We start from the raw sequence: 20,091 nt of genomic DNA, 5'->3' as shown, positions 1-20,091 counted from the left end.
GACACCACCAAAATAATGAACCCTGGACACCACCAAAATAATTATGGATGATGCATTAATGTTATGGATGATGCATTAATGTTTCTTTTCTTTATATCCTTAACTATTTATATGCAAGGTCCGGGGTTCGAACCCCGGACACCACCAAAATAATTATGGATGATGCATTAATGTTATGGATGATGCATTAATGTTTCTTTTCTTTATATCCTTAACTATTTATTTTTCTAATTCTTTTAATTTCTCTTTTACGTTTTATTAATAAAGGGTAATTTGAAAATTAAGTCATAATTTCTTATTCTCAAATAAAACTAACTACTTTTTTTTAATTCTTGTACTATATATTAATTGAGTCAAAGTAAAACCATACATGCTAATTAACGATATTAAATAATTTTAATATAAATGGATGATGCATTAATGTTTCTTTTCTTTATATCCTTAACTATTTATTTTTCTAATTCTTTTAATTTCTCTTTTACGTTTTATTAATAAAGGGCAATTTGAAAATTAAGTCATAATTTCTTATTCTCAAATAAAACTAACTACTTTTTTTTTAATTCTTGTACTATATATTAATTGAGTCAAAGTAAAACCATACATGCTAATTAACGATATTAAATAATTTTAATATAAAGTATAAATTTAAAATTCATATAATAATTAGAATTTCCATTTCAAAAAATTCATAAAAAAAAAATTATATTGCTTTGTTTCTCAAAACTTTAATTGAGTCAACGAAGAAACAAGCTAGATTCATTTTGTCGAAGGAAAAAAAAGTTAGATTCATGCATGCCTTATCTTTTGTCTATGTATAATTAAAAATATTACGACCACTTTTATTTTCTTAGCTAGATTCATGCCTACCTTATCTTTTGTCTATGTATAATTAAAAATATTACCATCATTTTAATTTTCTAAACCTGAAACTATTTTGCTACGTGTGTCGCGTTTCATGTCTCACGCTTCTATAAGAATCAGATCGTTAAGCAATAGAGATATCACACTCGACTGCCATTATCAATTCTTCTTGATAATCATATATATAATCACTCTTTAAATGGAGGGTAAAATTTTTAGAAAGAAGAGAACAATGGGGATAAGGAAGCCTAGATCCTTATTCAACCGTCTCCCCACAGAGCTTCAAACAAAAATCTTTGGTGGGCTACCTGTGAAGGATCAATCAAAGGCCATGTGTGTCTCGCACTCATGGCGTAATCGCATCCTAACCACAACACTTCCAAAGGAGTATCCATTACAACCTTTGGTGTTTCCTCACCTTTTCCCTCACCCATTTTATGGCCTAGAACAATTTTTTAATTGGTGCTCATTAGTAATGTGTTGCAATGTCAGTTCACGAAATATTATAGACACATGCAATGGGTTATTCTTGTTTTGCCATAACGATGGTCAAGCTAGGAACATTGTGCGTGGCGTCTACCACTACTACGTCATGAATCCTATAACAAAACAATGTGTGGCTATTTTGAAGCCTTCTAGACAACTCTCTGGAAGGTATTCATATGCTGCTTTGGTATATGACCCTTCAGAATCTTGGTTCTTCAAGATTGTACATTTCCAGGATCATGGCCGTATTAATATTTTCTCCTCTATGACCGGCCTTTGGACGACATTGACTATCAGTTTTCCTCAATTTATTAATGAGTCTTACTGGGTCAGGAAATCGGTTTATCTAAAAGGATCTATTTACCGACTCTCATGTTCAGGACAATATTTATTGAAAATTAAAGTTGATCCTCAGGAGAATGCCTCGAATCAAGCTGAGATAATAACACTTCATCCTGATTGTGTTTTTGATAATTGTCAAAGGGAGATAAATCTAAAAGATGGCAAGATCATATTGGTCTCATTTAGAGGTGTAAATTTTGTTTGTTTTGAACTCATTGAATGTGTTACAATGGGTGTTAGCTCTTATACATGGCACACAATTCATCGAAAAGTGAATAGGAAGTTGTTGATTCTTAATACCAATGGCGAGCTCTTGTCCTTTAACCCTTATGGTGGAGTTGCATTTTTCAAGTTTAGAAATCTTCTATATTTCTACTACTATGACTTCAATGGCAACGGCACAAATTTTGGAATGGTTGGATACGACCCAAGTGTGTACGATTATATAATAAATTGTGGTCAGTTGTTGCTCAAATGCTTAGCCCCTTTTGCATGTTGCTTGGACAATGAGGTAATTAATTGCATTAATTTTCACAAAAAATTAAATATAGTTTCTATCATATCAATTCTTATGTTCTTTTACTGATTTATTCATAATGTAGTATAAATGCATGTGAGAATTTAAAATATGGATCATAAAATTTTCATTGCACATTATAAATGGATACTGGTCATTGGACTATAAACCATAACCATCACTATTTGTTAGATTTTAAGAACTTTGTTTTTGTTACAATACATATATAGCTTTGGATTGTAAGATATACAATAAATTCATGATTTATTTCTAGCTTTCTATAAATCTATCCAAATGAATCATGTTTTATCACAAAAACTCATGATTAGATTTGATTTCGGATTTTGGAATCTTAATAATAGATTTGATTAAGGATTTCAATTTTCGCTTTTGAAACTCTTTTGGATCCATCAACAATGTTTACGGTTTTTAAATTTGCAAATTACATACATTTGATTAATTACTTATATTTGTGATTTAATATATAACTACCTTTATTTTTTTTTCCTTTATAGAATCCAAGACTTATTAAGCGGCTATTCGTTCCACGCTAAAAGATGGTTCTTGACTAAGTGAAAACATGTTGAAAGGTAATTATTGTACATATTATATGTGGTGTCTAACCTTTTAGTATAGTTTCTTGTATGTAGTTGAATTGGTGGCATTTAACATGTGATCTTATATTTTTTTCTTGATATTATTTCACATGTTTGATTAAAAAATTCATGAAAATTTTCCCTAAACACATATATATCCAAAAATGTGGATTGATTGCTGAAACTATAGTCACTTTCATTATTTTCTGGAACAAGTTGCAAGATGTTGAACCACTTTGAAAACACACACATATATACTATTATTGTTTTCATTCATTTGTCCTTCTCCCTTTTAGCACACCTGAACAATAATGACTTATTATACAAAATTTATTTCTTTTAGGGATGCAAGACTATTTGGTTCGAAGAAAGCAATAAATGGATTAAAAGCTCTTTATGTTGTGATCTTTTATACATGGAGAAGACTCTTATCAAGTGTTGATTGTTTTCTGTTAGACATTTTCAAATAGTATTTTCATGTCTTATTTATATATCGACTTCATGATTTATATCTTGCATTTTTAATGGTGAAGTCACTTTTGTATTGTGTGCACATGTAATGATGTTGGATTTCAATTTACAATTTCAATATTATAAATTTTCTTTCGTTAAGTTCAACTAGCTATATTCATGGTTGAAATATAAGGTTTTCAACTTAAAATTATTTCACTGCCTAGAAATTACATGTGGCAAATGAAGATCCATTGAAAACAATAATAGACACACACCTTTAATCTCAAATGAAATTAGAGTAACCAAAGAAGTAAACTATGTAAACAAAAGGGAGCCAAAGGAATAATCCCACCATCTTCTTAAAGTTAAATTTATTCCTACCCAGTCACATGAGAGGTTATAATCTCCACTCAAAACACATGGATAAACATTTTTTCAAATAAGGAAGTGTTTCCAACTAATGGGGGAAACAACATGTTTATATCTTCTCTTTAAGAGTTATCTTGAAGTATTTTCTTTGAGAGTTATCTTAAAGTATTTTATAAGCGAAATTTTTGTATACTCTCTTGTTGAGAATTACCTTCGAAGGAAAACTTTTGTGTAGTGAACACAAAATTGAACTTGTGTTTCTATTCACTAGTGGCAAATTATATTTCTTTTAAGGCTTGATTGTGCATAGCTGGATCAGAGAATATATGAGTTTAGTCTTGTTGCAAGACCTCTGATGGTTGTTGTTTCCTCAGATGTTTGAATTTTAACAATTAGCCATAGATGAGTAGATACAAATTATAGAATGTTCTTATCATAAAAAGTATGAATCAAAGCCACCAATAGAGTACGAGAGGAATGGCTACCCTCATCGTCGTCTAGGTTCACAATTAGGTTTTTACCATGTTGCTTAGTATGCTTGACCATCTAATGGGATGATGGTTAAAAAATTAAACGGTTGAGGGCATGACCACTTATTAGGATTAGCAAAATGGGTCAACCCATCACGATCCATTTATAAACAATAGCTATGAAACAATTCGGTGGGAGAAGACAACTCTTGGTTGTTACAAGTGCGACATCAATGTCTCCTTTTCTTCATCTATGAACAAGGTAGGCATCGGGATGTGTATCCGTGATGATGCATGAGACTTTGTCCTCGCGAAAACTTCTTGGTTCTCTCCTCTTTGTGATGTTGATATTGGAGAAGCAGTTTGCATACGACTTTGCAATGGACATCAGACCTTCAATTTGATAATATAGATTTTTCTTTAGATTCTAAGGTTGTAGATGTGTTTGGAACATGCGTAGAAGATAGTAGTGAGTTTGGTTGTATGATAAATGTCTGTCGACACTTGTTTCAAAGTAGATTTCAAAACTCTCATGTTAAATTTAATGCGAGGCAAAACTAATGGGGTCAATCACGAGTTAGTAGAGATGTCAAAACGGGCTAGCCCGTATGGGCCTGCATGTTAAGTCCGATTAAATATTGGGATGTGGTTATGGTGCATAAGGAGATCCTTATGCACCGTGCATAATTGCTTTCTACACCCAACATAATTGCTTTCTACACCCCAAGTGAAAGCTTAATTCTAATAAGTCATGCATAAGTCCAACTCATTAACACCTAGTCCAACAAAAACAATTTAACCTTTCTACACCCCCGTAGCCGGAAACCACCGCCGGAACCTTTCACTATCGCCGGAAACACACCGCCAGAAACTCATCATCACCACCACTGCCGGAACTCAGATCGAATCTCCGATCAATCTCAGATCGAATTCATCATCTCCATTCGAATCCGCCTCCTTCGCCGTCCTTCGTCTCCGATCAATCTCAGATCGAATATGCCTCCTTCGCCATCCTTCATCTCCGATCAATCTCAGATCGAATTCATCATCTCCGTTTGAACTCGTCATCTTCATCTCCAATCGGAAGGTTCGTAAACCCTAACTACAAGCCTTGTTCTTCTCCAATTTCCAAGTACGAGTTCCCCAAGTCTGTTACTCATTGATCTATTTCTATTATCTTTCCTTTTTACTTCGATTTCATTTCCTTGCTTGCGATTGTTAATCTGGTGATTATGTGCAGTTGTTCGAATCCCATCGAAGCCTCTTTCCGTTGATCCAATGGATTTCGATGATGAACAAGGTATGTATCGTTCATGCAAAAACCATTCGTAGGTTTTCAGTTTTCTGCTTTTTGTTTCCTTTACTTTCTCTCAATTTCAGTTCCAATTAGTGGTTTTCAGCAAACCGTTAGAGATTGAGGTTTGGATTTCAAGGCACAATTTCTAATGCATGTTCAATGTACTTTCCATTGCAACATTTTTATCATTGTTTATGTTGTAGTAATTTCTGGAAATGGTTTCATAATGTTTAATTTCGAATTGGTTTAATTTCTGGAAAATCAACTCAAATAGTTTAATTTCAGGAAATGGTTTTCAGCATTTTACTCTCAAAACCAATATGTTGTGTAAATGGTTTTAGCAAGTTTGACTCTGAAACCATTTTGCTGTGGAAATGGTTTCAGAGCGTTGATTTGCTTTGGAACTGTTTTTAACAATTTCTTTGTTTGGTTTAGAATCTAAGTTGTAAAATGTGTTATTTTGCTCTGAATTTAAAATGGTTTACATGTATGTGAAATAGACTTAATCTTAATTGTCTCAGCAAATGGTTTCATACTGTTGATTTGTTTCTTATTATAGTATGTTTTGTTTAAAAATCATATAGAAAACCATTTTACTCTCAAAACCAATATGCTGTGTAAATGGTTTTAGCAAGTTTTACTCTGAAACCATTTTGCTGTGGAAATGGTTTCAGAGTGTTGATTTGCTTTGGAACTGTTTTTAACAAATTTCAGCAACAAATTTTGTTGTGGAATCTAAGTTGTAAAATGAGCAACCATGGGAAGAATGACAAGACTGCAAAAACTATGGATTTGAGAATTGGAATCTGTTCAACAATATTAAGCAACTCAAGCAATTGCAAAAGAAACTACGTGGAGAAGGCAGCAACTTCATACTATGAAGAATTGATTCAAAAGCTAGCACGTCCAACATGATATATAACCTCCGATAACGGACTGGATTAGTGTTAATGTTTTTTTTTATTGAATTTCTGGATTTAATGGTTATCTTTGATCATGCAGGTGAAAAAAACTAAAAAGCTAGAGTCATTGCCATCATTCAGTTTTGGGCTAACACAAATGGATGAGGAGGAAAGGAATGACACAGCTTCATCATCTGATGGTGGTAAAAAGAAGGAGCAGAAAACAAGAAAGTCCAAGGGTAAAGAAAAGAAGCATCAAATAAAGAAACAGCAACATGTTGCACAAGATTCTGATGAAGGAAGTTCAGATGATGAAGAATTGATTCAAAAGCTAGCACGTTAATGTGTTTTTTATTGAATTTCTGGATTTCTAGATTAGTGTTAAGTTTCTTGTTAATGTTTGTATCAAGTTTATGAATTTCTAGATTTGTAAAACGTTTATGGTGAAACAAACTTAGGGGTATGGAATACTGAAACCATAAGTATGGTTTAATGGTTTTGATAGTTAGGTGTGTCTTTTTATAGTATCTATCATATTATACTATTCATCTTATTTAATTTTTGGCCCAATAATGTTCAATTTAATTTAATTTTACTAAAATTAGGGGCATGGAATACTGAAACCATAAGTACGGTTAAATGGTTTTGATAGTGTTCTATGTGAAACCAAAATAACTGCCTAATGGTTTTAAATGAAATTACTAATTTGTTTTAAACAATTTATCTTCTAGAAAAAGAAAACATACTTTTGCTTTATTTTATGTTTGTTTTTGTGTTAAACCTCTCGAGTTCCTACGAAAAGTGACATAATCAGTTGGTTGTGTCTTTTTATAGTATCTATCATAGTATACCGTTCATTTTATTTAATTTTTGGCCCAAGATTGTTCAATTTTATTAAAATTAGTTTTCAATGTAACCACTTAATAGTACACATTTTGATAGTTTTCAATGTGAAACCAAAATAATTGTCTAATGGTATGGTTTTGTAATAAAAAAAATGTGATAAACATTAAAATCATTATTAAGTAACCACTTAATAGTACACACTCATAACCTATTAAATAATTGTCAAATGGTAAATAAAATAAAAGAATAGTGAAAATTATTATTGATAAATGGTTTTAAATAAAAACAATTACTGAAACCATAAGTATGGTTCAATGGTTTTGCTAGTGTTCTATGCGAAACCAAACTAACTGTCTAATGGTTTTGTAACAACCTATAATCATGAATACGTAACAACAAAGAATGTGAATGTTATAATTTCCAATAACAAAGTGCTCCACAACAAGTGCTCCTAAAAGATGCTAGCTATGTCAAAAATGCTAGCTATGTCTTCCGCAGCATCAGCTTGGATGTCATAGTAAAAAGATGGTTTTGAGAGAGCTTCATTTCTAAAGAATTCTTGAATTACAGTTGCTTCACCAACCACCATCTCCTTTCTAAAGAATTTTTGAAGGATTGTCATTACATGTACATTTTACCTGCATGCAATATTCATGTGTTTTGAGTGAGCTGGTTATACAAAAACAAAGAAAATTAACCCTAAACATGCCAACATTGCAGATCAAATTTCACATATATTGTTTGAGAGGTCGATACTTCACTCTGCACACATCGCTAGCATTTAAAAGCAAAGATGTAGTTTGAGATATATGCATCTCTTTCATTAATACTTTCAGTGTTTCCAAACTAAGGGATAAAAGAGATGAGACATGAAAGAAAGAAAATGGAGCCAGGAATTTGGATATGTCATACCAAGAAACTTACTGTGTAATATGTCTCTAAAATCTCAGTTAATTCTTCTGGATAGAGCTTATGTCAATTTTGTCTTTCATCAAGGAAAACAAACATATCTTGCTTCCTAAGGCACTCATTGCAATTGTGGAGAATCTATATACCCTAATGTCCTAAAGTATTATGATCAGACACAACTTACGCTTACTGTATCCTCTATGTAATGAAAAATATTTCAAAAGAAAGTCTAGAAACGCAATTTCGGCCATGCCATAAGATTTTTTTATGTCTCTAAGACCTATAACAAGATTAGATGGAATATTATAAATGTAAAAAAAATCATTACTGATCCCGAAAAGCCAAGTCCCGCAGACTGCTTTATTGAAGAAACAAATGCATATAATGCATATATACTAAAATCAGAAATGATATGAATGTAAAGTAACTCAAACCAAGCATGATTAAGCTTTCAAGAACAATTGTGAATCTGAAATGAAATCAACAGAACATTGAAGAGAAACAACCCCGACAATTGTGTAGAATACCTGATACGCTTTCAAGGACTGATCAGCAGCCTCTTTCCTCTCATCACCACTCTTAAACTCAGCCACATAACGATAATAATCGCCTTTCCTACATCACAATCAAACACGAAGTAAAACAACATTCAAGATCCAAATTTCATCGCGAGCAAAAACAAAACAAAACAGAATCAAATCAAAGCCAAAAAATAAACCTACATTTTGTAATAGAACACATTAGATTCACCGGAAGAATTCGGAATAAGATGATCATCAATCACAGTCATAATATCATTACAAACATCAGCCAACTCCGATTCAACTTTTTTCCGATACTCCTTGATCCGATTGACATTCACATCACTCCCTTTCGCTTCTTCTCGCTGCTCAATTGACGAAAGAATCCTCCAAGAAGCCCTACGTGCTCCAACAACATTCTTGTAAGCAACTGATAACAGATTCCTCTCTTCAACCGTTAATTCAACATTGAGTTTCGCAACATTCTTCATCGCATCAACCATTTCTAAAAGAAACAAAGCAATTAAACAAATAAGCAAAAAAAAAAAAGATACGAATCAAAAGCAAAAATGAGATGTTACCTTCGTAGCGTTCGGCTTGTTCAGCGAGTTTGGCGGTGTATACGAAGCAGACTCGATCACAATTTAAAACATCCCTATAATAAACACATTTAACCAAAGCAAAGAAAAAAAAGTTCAACACCTTCAAATTAAAATCTACCATACACTTATTTTCTTTATCACCTTCATTTCGCACACACAAATTTAAGTGCTTAAATAAACACTTAATTTAAGTTGTTTAATTTAAGTGCAAACAGAGCCTAAATAAGCACTTATGCTTTAAGTGCTTAATTTAAGTTGTTTATGCAAACAGAGCCTAGATAAAAAGGCGCCATGAAATGATGCTAAAAAAGCAACTAGTTTGTAAACATGAAAACACCTACAGCACAAGCTAATTGATTTCGGAATAAAATCATTATCTCATTCTCATGATTGTGAAATGAATCGAATCAAAACAGTGCAAAAACATCAGCATTGGAAATTAAACAGAGATCTGAAAATGGAGTTTTCATTGATACAACAGATTGAGGTGATTTGTGAACAATGCAGAAGCATGAAAAGCGTTGATGCAAGAAATGAAAAACGAAAGAGATGTTGATCGCTTACCGGCGACGGCGAGTAGTTAGCCGGTGACGGTGTAACTATTTTCCGATCTGTTTCGGCAATGGGGTGGACGGAGGATGGAGGGTGTGGTGGAGGTGGTCGGTTGAGAGAGGAAGAGCTGAAGTGGTGGTGGTGAGGTGCGAAGGTTTGGTGGAGGTGGTGGTGGTGAGAGTGGTGGTTGTTATCGTCGTGGAGGAGAGAGAAATCGTCGTCGTCGCAAGAAGCCATGAGATTAACGGCGGAGAAGACGGTGAAAGGGTTTGAGAGAACGGCTTTAGGGGAAAGAGAGAAGAAGGTGAATATGTGATAAGATTATAACACGTGGCCCTCCCTGATCTGACGGTTGTGATATGCTTATGCATGGTGCATAAGGGAAGGACTTATGCACCATAACTTTTGCCTAAATATTGAGCATGTAGGAGTACTTTATAGTAATTATTTATTTAAAAATAATAATTTTTAATACGGGTCAGCTCGTTTAGCCCGCGGCCCGTGTAGGGCCGGACTCGGTTAGTATTTTTCAAACTCGTATTTTAAGTGGATTTTTTACCCGACCCGATAAAGCCCGAAACCCGTTCGGGCTGGGTAGCCCGTTTTGACAGCTCTACGAGTTAGCTCAGGTATTTGCCATATATATATCTATATATATATATATATATGAATGCATGTAAATAAAATTTTAAATGTTTTTAATTCCAGGTTTAAATTATCATTCTCTTTTATTTATCAGTGAATTATAAAAATATAATAAGTAGTTTTTCTACTACTTTCAATCCATCAAATTAATATTTATTATTATTCTCTCCTATTTTTAAAGCAATTGAAAAAAAAAACAGAATGCTGATACTGAGTTAAATTGAGTAAAAAAACAGAATTAATTGGAAGTTAAAATAGGGCAAATAGTACAAGATGGTAGTTTAAGAATTAAATTGAGTAAAAAAACAAAATTAATTGGAAGGTTTACTCATAAAATTTTAGTGATTGAAATTTGATACTGATCTGAATGCTGAACTGGACCCTGGCACTGTGACTTCACTAGCAAGGTACATGAAAATAACTAAACATATTTGACCCTACCCTATGTCAGAGGTCACAGTGGGAAATGCAGCATTAATTTATGGTCTTTAATCAAGATCCTCAATCAAAAAATTACAGCATCTAATTCTGCACACACTACACTGAGAAAAAAAAACTTCCCGAGGATAGAAAAGTACACTAGCTAGAATGAGGAGGTCATCCACAAAATTGGCAAAATAAAATATAGTAGCAATTTATCTTAAAATCTATAAATGAAATTCTTTAAAATAGTTCGGTACTATTGTTTGGTTAGCTCATATTGATAAATATGAGTAATGATATTTTGACATCCATTTGATGACAACTTTGTTGACAACCTTGTTTTTCTCACTTCTTATTGGTCAAAAACAATGGAGAGAGAAAAAGGAAGAGAGAGGATAACAACATCATGTGAGTATAAGAGAGAAAGTTGTCCAAAAGTTGTCAAAAAATTGTTGTCAAAATATCATTTCTCTATAAATATATAGCAACTTTTCTCCATACACACAAACCAAGAGAAGATGGTACCATTTAATACAATGGACTTTTTTGGTAACATTTAACACAATAGAGTATAGACTAATAGAGACCAATAGAGTATTAAATACGCCATATTCTAATAACTTCAGAATTTCATTTACAATTTGTTCGTTTTTTAATTTACATTTTCAGTTTAAAAATATTTGTTGGTACTTTCATCCAAAGTTGTTAAAATATTGTTTCAAATGATCATTATGACTCATAATTTATGAGTTAGGGTATTATAACAATCATTTAAATGTTAGTATTTGATAAATCAAAATATGTATTTATCTTTTTGAATGGTCAGACTTCTTATAACCTACATAGATCCAAAACAAAGTTTGGTACAAACATTGTTGATATTTTTAAACATGAAGTACCAACTTAACACAAGAAATTTAAAATAAAATAAAAAAATCAAATCAAGTTAAAGAACCATTTTTGCCTTAAAAATATCATGGCCTATTAATAAGCTACAAGCCAGAATTAAATGGAACATATAAAAGGTAATAAGTTAGGCTTAACCAGTATAATGAAACAGCTTAAAAATACTTCAAACATTTCTACATCTGTAGCATTAAATTAAACTATAATAAAAAAATAAAAATAAAAATTCAAATCTATTGGCAAATCACAATGTAGTTTTGGTTTCAACCAAATTAGCTGTTCCAGCATGACATGATTATATGCTTCATTAGAACAAATATATAGAACAGTGGATCAGCTAATTTGGATAGAATCCAGCTGCATAAACAAAAGTAGAGATAAATTTAGTTCTTCGAAATGACCAACAAGCCAAGTATGTAAAAGAAACTTGTCTTATGGCTGAAAATGGATTGGTTTTATCATTTCATCTTTGTGCTTGATCTGAAGAAAGTCCAACTGAAGTAGCTACTGCTACATTATTGCTAGATGATCCGTTCTCGTTCGGAGGTGGAACGCCCCATTTGCCTTCGGATTCAAGAGGCTCGAACACATGAACTCCACCATCTGATAGTCCTACAGCAAACTGATTTGCTTCATGTGGATGTGCTGCAATTACTAGTGGTTGTACGTTTGAATTGCTGCTGCATATAAACACATGTAAATAAGTACATGAAAGAGTTGCATTTCAAATAAACACATGTAAACAAGTAAATTCTACATGTCGAATAATCAAGAAAATCTTTAAAGAAATGAGATATAGAATCTAAAAATTTGGGCTTAAGCATAACTCAACTCATAAAACTATAACTCAAAAGGTAAGAACTGCTCAAGCCTTACCTGACACTTGCAGGAAGATAAGCAGGAGGATTGATACGACACCGCAATCTGAGATTTGAAGCATTAAACACACAGACTGTTGCGTCTAAAAAGCTTGCATATATCAGCTGGCTGTCGCACGAAAAAGTTGCATGCGATATTGGTGCAGAAGAATCCCGTGGGGCCCACTATAATTCCAGATATTGATATGAGACAATAGAAATATAATGAAATCAATTAAATAACACATTGAACTCAAAAATCTAACCTGCTTTAGACATTCTAGTTTAGTTGCTTCAAAAATGGCAAGCTGAGTTTCGTGTACAACCAAGAACTGTATCTGATCCTGATGAAACTGTACACGTGTATCTGACTGTGCTGATGGAGTCCTCCCAGGAGGTAGCTGCAAGAATCTAGTCTTCTGTTTTTCCCATCCGTCAGTGTTCCACACACAAATCTGCATCACAAAAAGGGCTTAGAGGCAACTCTATATCGTAACTTTGCAAAATTGCACTTCTTATTGTATACTCAAAAGGGGTTCTATAGTTGACAAGAATATAAATTTTAAGTTTTTTTTAATGCAATTTTTATTGTAGAAAACAAAATTAAGAAAGATCTACATTTGGAAATTATTACCTGAGCATCCGCTCCGGATGAAACAAGAACATTCAATACATGAGAGAAAGCAAGACCAGTTATTCTTTTTGTATGACCTTTGAGTTTACTTTTAACCTGCAAAAAAACTTCACATTAACACCAATCTCAAACCATGTAGCATCAACACTTGGGATTGAAAACGTGTTGGGTGCTGACGGGACACTGACACATGTCCATTGCTACAAGTCAATGTCAGTGTCATGCCCGGTGTATATGCATGTGTTAGGCTTCATGGATGCCAAATATGATTAGAAACTGTTTACAGACATCAGTGTTACCTCATCAACACGGACATTATATATCTGAATAGAGGAATCATCCATGCCTATAGCAATAATATTGTTATCCTGAGGATGGAAAGCAAGAAAAGTAGCCGCAGGTGGCGGAGGCATGAAAGTTGTCATCGTCTGCACATATACAAGAAGGTTGAAATTGGTTAATAGAAAATTAGGAACAACTGCAAAAAAGAGTTATGAATATGGTGTGGACACTCATTTGGTTAAACTTTTTATATGCACTATCGTTTGAATAGACTATTCTAACCTAACAGACCAAATACATTTATTACAATTACAAATGTACAGTATTTACAAAAAAATGTTACCTTAAAAGTCATCATGTTGAACAAGGATATCTTCCCTCCTGAAGCAGACATTACATACGAATCATTTTTGGACAGAGCAAAGCACGGAACAGAATCTTCAGGATTGCTATCAGCGATGTCATTAGTCATCAGGATGCCGCTCGATGGTTGCCACAACTGAGCTGGCACGGAAGCATTGGCCTACAGGATAAATGTTCACATAGAAAACAGTATAAATACCTATTCCCACTTTCTGAATGCATAATAATGGAAGTTGTCTGACAAGTAACTTCATGTGTTCACATACCTTGCCAGATGAGTTACGTTCATTTCGCGGCCATTTCCAGAGAAGGTGAATGGCATTTGATGCTAATGCTAGAATAGCATTACCTGAATTTGTATAAATCAACCTCGATATCTGTCACAAAATCAGAACAATTTCATGCTATGAGACATTAGTCAAAGTCAAAATGATTAAAGTATGATACATACCTTAGAGGTTTAAGTAATTTTGTATAACTGATGCTACTTTTTCACTATTTGTATTTGATGACTAAAGTTTCCATTGGAGGGTATTTGATAATTTTGAATTAAATAACATACCTTGTTTACTCTAACGTTCTCTGGTAGCTTCAAGGATCTACAATGAGATGGTTCATTGATTTCAGTGAGTTTCCATATCTTTGACTTGTCATTGGCTTCTTCACTTATTCTAGGTTTAACATCGCCCATGCTTCGAGTATCTCCATTCTGATGAGATAAAATTTGGCATATAGTTAATCAATCAACAAATAATAAAAAATAATAACCGTCCTAAAAGAAGGTTCGCTCCTCTTTTCTATCAGGAGCCAGAGGAAAATACTTCATGTAACAAAATAGTTGCGAGTAACATGCGAGAATAATGTAAGAGGATAAGACCACAAACCATTCCAGCAATAGCTGCTACAGATGAGGCTCTCTCAGCTAGTGCAGCACTAGTTGCAGCGGCAGCAGAAGACATTGAGTTTATTGTAGGCTGCCGCAAGACATTGTGTTAGATTAAGTTTTATCAATAAGAGGTATGGAAAGTATGACATCTATGAATATAGTCTACCTTTGCCAACTCTGATGCTCTCGATGCATCATACATAGAACTATTCTCTAATGTACGCAATAAACGAATACCATCAGAATTTGCTACAATTTTGATTCCATTATCATTTGCTGAAACGGCTAAAAGAGTTCCATCCTTGTTGAAACGAATACGTGGACTTGCCTAGAGATAAACCAGAAAAGAGTTAGCAACTGATATTTCTATAGCTTGGCTCTTCAATTTACAATAAAATAGTGAACTTACTGGTAGACCCCCATCAGCATCAACTGTAGTCAAAAGTTGAATATTGTCCATATCCCAGAACTTAATGGAGAAATCATCGCCGGCAGCCAAAAATCGATTTTTGGTAGTATCAAACTGCACAACGCCCATAGATCGTTTACGAAATCCTTGGTAAGTCCTTTTCACTGCTCCTTCACTTTCATTCCACTCCACAATAGATGATTCTCCATCTTTGCTTGTTCCACATGAAAAGAGCCTATAGTATATATTCACAGTCAGTCAAAACATCTGAACAAAAAGCATCAAAGAAATAGGAAGTATAATTCAACGATGCAGCAATATCCAGCAAGTTACAAGGAGCTATGGTTGTGAATATTGACCTTGTACCGTCAGCACTATAAGCCATGGTAGTGCACCATCGACCAGGAGCATCATAATCAACACGTGATCCCAAATTGTCATACAACCATGCTTTTATTTTGCCGTCTAGCGCTGTTGAAAAGATGAACTACAACATACACGACATAAGAGTTATTGGCTGAAAAATCAACCAGAAAACGGCAAAAAAAGGTTATTTCGGATCCTATAATAACATTATTATAGAAAATATTTCTGATATATTTCAAAGTTGTGAATAGGGTGCAAAAAGTAATTCATTTAAATAGACTATTCTAGTCTAACGGGCCTGATAATGTACCGAATACAATTATTACAAATTACTGCAAATAATTACAAATATTAATGTATACAACAATTAATTAAAGGAATCATGCAAACAAACTCAAAAAGCACTCTCTGCAAAGGTGTTAAAAATTCAATTTCTACCTGAATGTTTTCTTTATAATGCGGACAGACAGAATAAACCGGAGCCTCGTGACCTTCAAACGTATATTGCTTTGTTCCCGATACAGCATCCCACACCTTATTAAATTACACAACTTTGTTAGCAACATATTGATCTCGTCGACTTCAGTAAATCAACTTGTTTTGACAGACTCACCTTAATAGTCTTATCATCACCACAGGTTATCACACACAGTTGCTTATTTGGATGGGAAAATGCAAGATCATTTACTCCACCAACATGAGCATCAATCTAGAAAACAGGTTCACATCAAGACAATAATAACAATGTATTTGCATATATTTGTATATAACTATATACGCATACGTATGTATTTATCTATGTACCTCTAAGTGCTGCCGAACATCATCACCATTATGGTAAGAGTATATCTGAACAATGTGCCTCGAGTATGCAACACCTGTTAATTGGACAAATTCATGACATTAGTTGGATTGGTTGAGTTGACATCTGAAAGCTATGTGGCACCAACATTTTAGATCGTGTCCGATACAGATACATGTGATTTGATACAACTACTTTCACTTTTTTAAATTATTAGCGTCAGTGTCACTATCATGTTCAGTGAATGTGACCATGTGAGTGTTACATAGTCTGAAAGTGCATATGAATTCTATCAAACATTGAAGAATTGGAAAAGTTTTCAACTAACCAAATAAAGCACCATCGGGACTCCAAATCACACGGTTAACAGAAACACTTGGATCTTTGACAAGAGCAGCCTGAATTGATCATAGTTAGTTTTCTCTTCCGTCATGGATAATTTACAAAAGTCTAAGGGTTCAGTACAGATTTTCATCAAGAACATCTATGTATAAAGTTAAAGACTAAAGAGACAACCTGAAATGGCATTGAACATGCACTAAGATCCCAAACTTTGAAGTTCCTCGAGACCAACCGCTCCCTAGAACCCACCTCCCATAAGGCAATGTCCCCCACATTTGTGCCAACTGAAAGTGGATAAAGCAAACCTCAGTCAAACGGTACTTTTGATGGAAAATAAATCCAAAATAGTGATAAAAAAAAATAACAACATTCAAATGCCTTAGAAGAGCAGCCAACCTAGCAGTAAAGATTGTTGAACTGGATGAAAGTCCATGCTCATAGGAGATGAGCCCTGATTCAGAGTTCGCATGACAGTCTTCGGCAATGGCAAATCATCAGGTGCATTAAAAGCCTGACTATGTCCATGACCTGGGAATGTTCCCGACAACACATTGACAGGTAGATTTACCTACATGAAATGATGGATAGCAGAAAACTTGAGGGGTTAAAACCTGCATATACCTAGGTGTGAATTGCTAATGATGTCTCTACTAGTAAATAACAGATTACCTCATCTGTTATTCCCATTGGCCTTGTTCTCTTAGCCACATGATCTGAATCACCGGATGGATAGTCAACAGAAGGATTAATTGGAGGAGTCCGCGGATGCTTCAAAGCACCTAAACATGAGAGAGAAACTAAAGTTAGATGTAGTTCAGATTGAAAGCGTGTCAGGTGTCCGACACATTTTTGGTGTCTGACACTGACAAACGTGGTTACATTCCATTACTTGCATCTTTTCAAATTACTATGGGTGTCCATGTCATGGCTGTTGTCAATGTTTCATAGATGGTCTATTCATTCTTGGTATGAATAACATAAAAGATTTGGAGAACAATAGAAAGAGAAATGGTGTGTTACCGGGCATTGATGGAGCACCAAGACCTATAGCTCCAGCACCAGAAACTGCAGCATGTGCTACAGTGGTAGGATTTGACATCCAACCAGCGAGTTGTGTTGGCACTGCTCCCGGATTAGGTTGAAAAGGCTGTAAACACGAAGCACATAAAAGTTCAGCACCTTAATAAGAGTTCAAAGATAACAGAGACGTTAAACGAAGCCTATGATATCAAAAGAAGCTCACCCCATGAGCACCAAGAGGAGGAAATCCACCAGCCTTCGGTAAGGATCCTAATAACGGACTGTTAGCAGGCGAAGGAGCACGTGCACCATTTGGTTGTCCGCATGAGTGATCCACAAAAAGAGTTTTTATATCAGGATTCGGACGCGGATTCTTACATAGTTGATGCTGCCAATTCAAGCTATGATGTTTTTTCAAAAAAAGGAAAAGAAAATAAGTTCATTGCCAATAGAACACAACCTAATCAACTGCTAGAAAGTGAATATCTTCAATGCAAAGCTTAGCAGTATAACAAAGATCAACAACTAATAGTAACGATGCATTCAGATAAAACAACAGTCAAATGTTACACCACATTGCCGTTGAAGAATTGAATCATAAGAAAATATTACCTTTGATTGATGAGTGTCCTTAACCTTGAGTTTTTAAGGTTAGGAAATTGCAATTTGTCACGAAATAACGGATTAGCTTCAATGAGCTTTTTAAGCTCAACCAACATGATTGCCCGCGCAGACTTAGTATCACCATACTTTGACAACTGTTCATTTTCCCTGCAATAATAACCGAAACTCAATGGCTACATCTTACAAACTGAAAATAGGAAATGCAAAAAAGAATTTAAACTTAATTAAATCAGTACCTAAAATTCTCCAAAGTCAATAGCTGTGTGATTTCCTTGAACAATTCTTCATTAAACGTGGCAAACACTTTCAAATCCTTCACTAATATCTCTACAGCTTTCGACCGATCATGCCTATACAAATACAATATGTAGAAACAGTTTCAAGTGTAAGCTTGTGTTGCATGCTAGCTACAAATCAAACCATAATTCCGAGCATGGTTTTAAACTACGGTCCGCAACTACAATTTAAAACCTCGATTTCAACAGCATTTTGCCGCAATATATGGTTCGCAGTGCAACCTCGACCTCGACCACAGTCTAAAACCATGATTGTGACCAAAAACTAACAAGAGAAAAACCAAAATGTGATGTGAGACTTACTTATCCAATGCCTCAAGATACTTTTGCTTCCTTATCTCAAAAAATATCTTCATAGAATACCTATTATCATCTACTTTTGTGAAACCAGATAAGTACTTTTCAACTTCATCCCAATTCCCATTATGAACTTCATCCTCAAAATATTTCATGTTAAAGAAAAATCCCGACTCCTGCTCAAGCCTTTTTCAAACATAAAGTATAATCAATTAATTAGTCAAATCAAATGTGGTACCCCAAAAAAAAAAAAAAAACATTATACTAAAAATAATAATAAGTTAAAATAATAGAACAAAAAAACTTAGCCCCACTTGTGAACAGTCTCTTTGAACTTTTCCTCATCCAGAAACTGCAAGATCAAGAACACCAATTCCCTACTCAAAGATGACATCTTAACCACACTAAAATCTGCAACACTGAACTAGATCTGCAAAAATATAATTCAAAAAAGTCAGAAAATTTGCAACAAGGGTAGGTTATAAATATAAATAATAAATGTTAAATAATAAATAATAATTAACTGCAAAAATATAATTCAAAAAGTCAGAAAATTTGCAAGAAGGGTAGGTTATAAATATAAATATAAATAAATAGTAAATGTTAAATAATAAATAAATAATAATTATAATTACTTAACAGAAAGCATTTATGGAAAAGAAGAAAAAAATAACCTTCTTTATTTGTAAAAAATAACTAAAAAAAGAAAATTGATGTGATTTTGTTGGCCAAACAAAAACTAAGAAAATATTGAACACCCATCTCTCTCTCTCTCTCTCTCTCTCTCTCTCTCTCTCCAAACCCATATGATCAAACACATAAAAAATGAAACTTTAATCCATGATGATGAAGATGCATGAACCTAAAGTGTCAACCCCAAAAAATCAAAAACAAAAAAAAAAACATTTTTTTAAATAAAAAACGAAAAAATAAATAAAAATAAAGTTTTTAACTTTAAAGGGTACAGATTCGGAAGCATGAATGAAAGAGAGAGAAACTGTGTGTTTGTTTTGTTACCTTTGCTTCAAAACCGAACATGAGAACAACAACAACAACAAAGAAAACTCCGAATATGTAACCAAAGTACCAAACCCACAACACAAAGTTTCAAGATTCTTAAACACTTTCTCTCTCCTCACAGATATGGACTAATCTACACTTTCTCTCTCTAGAAACTCCTCTAAATCTATATTTATAGAGAGAGAAAGAAGGGGAC

General features: G+C 33.8%; 3 protein-coding genes across 6 annotated transcripts; 1 reads left to right on the top strand and 2 right to left on the bottom strand.

Moving 5' to 3' along the window:
* Window positions 1-1,060: 1,060 nt before the first annotated feature.
* LOC146925920 (uncharacterized) lies at window positions 1,061-6,636 on the top strand. The gene is made up of 2 exons (XM_085704655.1): window positions 1,061-2,200; window positions 6,394-6,636. Exons 1-2 carry the CDS (start codon window positions 1,061-1,063, stop codon window positions 6,634-6,636), a joined length of 1,383 nt encoding a protein of 460 aa, XP_085560781.1.
* Window positions 6,637-8,476: 1,840 nt separating this feature from the next.
* LOC146925919 (14-3-3-like protein C) lies at window positions 8,477-9,197 on the bottom strand. Its single transcript, XM_085758351.1, has 3 exons — window positions 9,151-9,197; window positions 8,771-9,074; window positions 8,477-8,663 (listed from the first exon to the last, which is right to left on the bottom strand). Exons 2-3 carry the CDS (start codon window positions 9,070-9,072, stop codon window positions 8,492-8,494), a joined length of 474 nt encoding a protein of 157 aa, XP_085614477.1. The 5' UTR covers window positions 9,073-9,074; window positions 9,151-9,197; the 3' UTR covers window positions 8,477-8,491.
* Window positions 9,198-11,824: 2,627 nt separating this feature from the next.
* Window positions 11,825-20,091, bottom strand: LOC146925918 (topless-related protein 1-like). Of its 4 annotated transcripts, none has more exons than XM_085758354.1 (26): window positions 19,550-20,091; window positions 19,190-19,305; window positions 18,882-19,061; window positions 18,519-18,632; window positions 18,271-18,429; window positions 17,882-18,059; window positions 17,659-17,785; window positions 17,308-17,417; window positions 17,035-17,206; window positions 16,813-16,922; window positions 16,625-16,694; window positions 16,299-16,372; window positions 16,108-16,203; window positions 15,933-16,028; window positions 15,488-15,615; window positions 15,129-15,363; window positions 14,886-15,047; window positions 14,718-14,807; window positions 14,396-14,542; window positions 14,100-14,210; window positions 13,814-13,993; window positions 13,488-13,616; window positions 13,189-13,284; window positions 12,821-13,009; window positions 12,574-12,740; window positions 11,825-12,377 (listed from the first exon to the last, which is right to left on the bottom strand). In XM_085758354.1, the coding sequence occupies exons 2-26, from the start codon at window positions 19,267-19,269 to the stop codon at window positions 12,161-12,163; spliced, it is 3,417 nt and encodes a 1,138-aa protein (XP_085614480.1). In that variant the 5' UTR covers window positions 19,270-19,305; window positions 19,550-20,091; the 3' UTR covers window positions 11,825-12,160. The 4 variants fall into 4 exon arrangements, with proteins under 4 accessions (XP_085614480.1, XP_085614482.1, XP_085614479.1 ...); XM_085758356.1 differs by having other exon boundaries at window positions 11,825-12,374; XM_085758353.1 differs by having other exon boundaries at window positions 19,893-20,091.

This window comes from Medicago sativa, chromosome 4 (genome assembly GCF_051527215.1).
Source record: "Medicago sativa cultivar Bolivia chromosome 4, Bolivia_mono, whole genome shotgun sequence".
NCBI lineage: Eukaryota > Viridiplantae > Streptophyta > Magnoliopsida > Fabales > Fabaceae > Medicago > Medicago sativa.
This window is presented reverse-complemented; position numbering and strand designations above follow the sequence as displayed.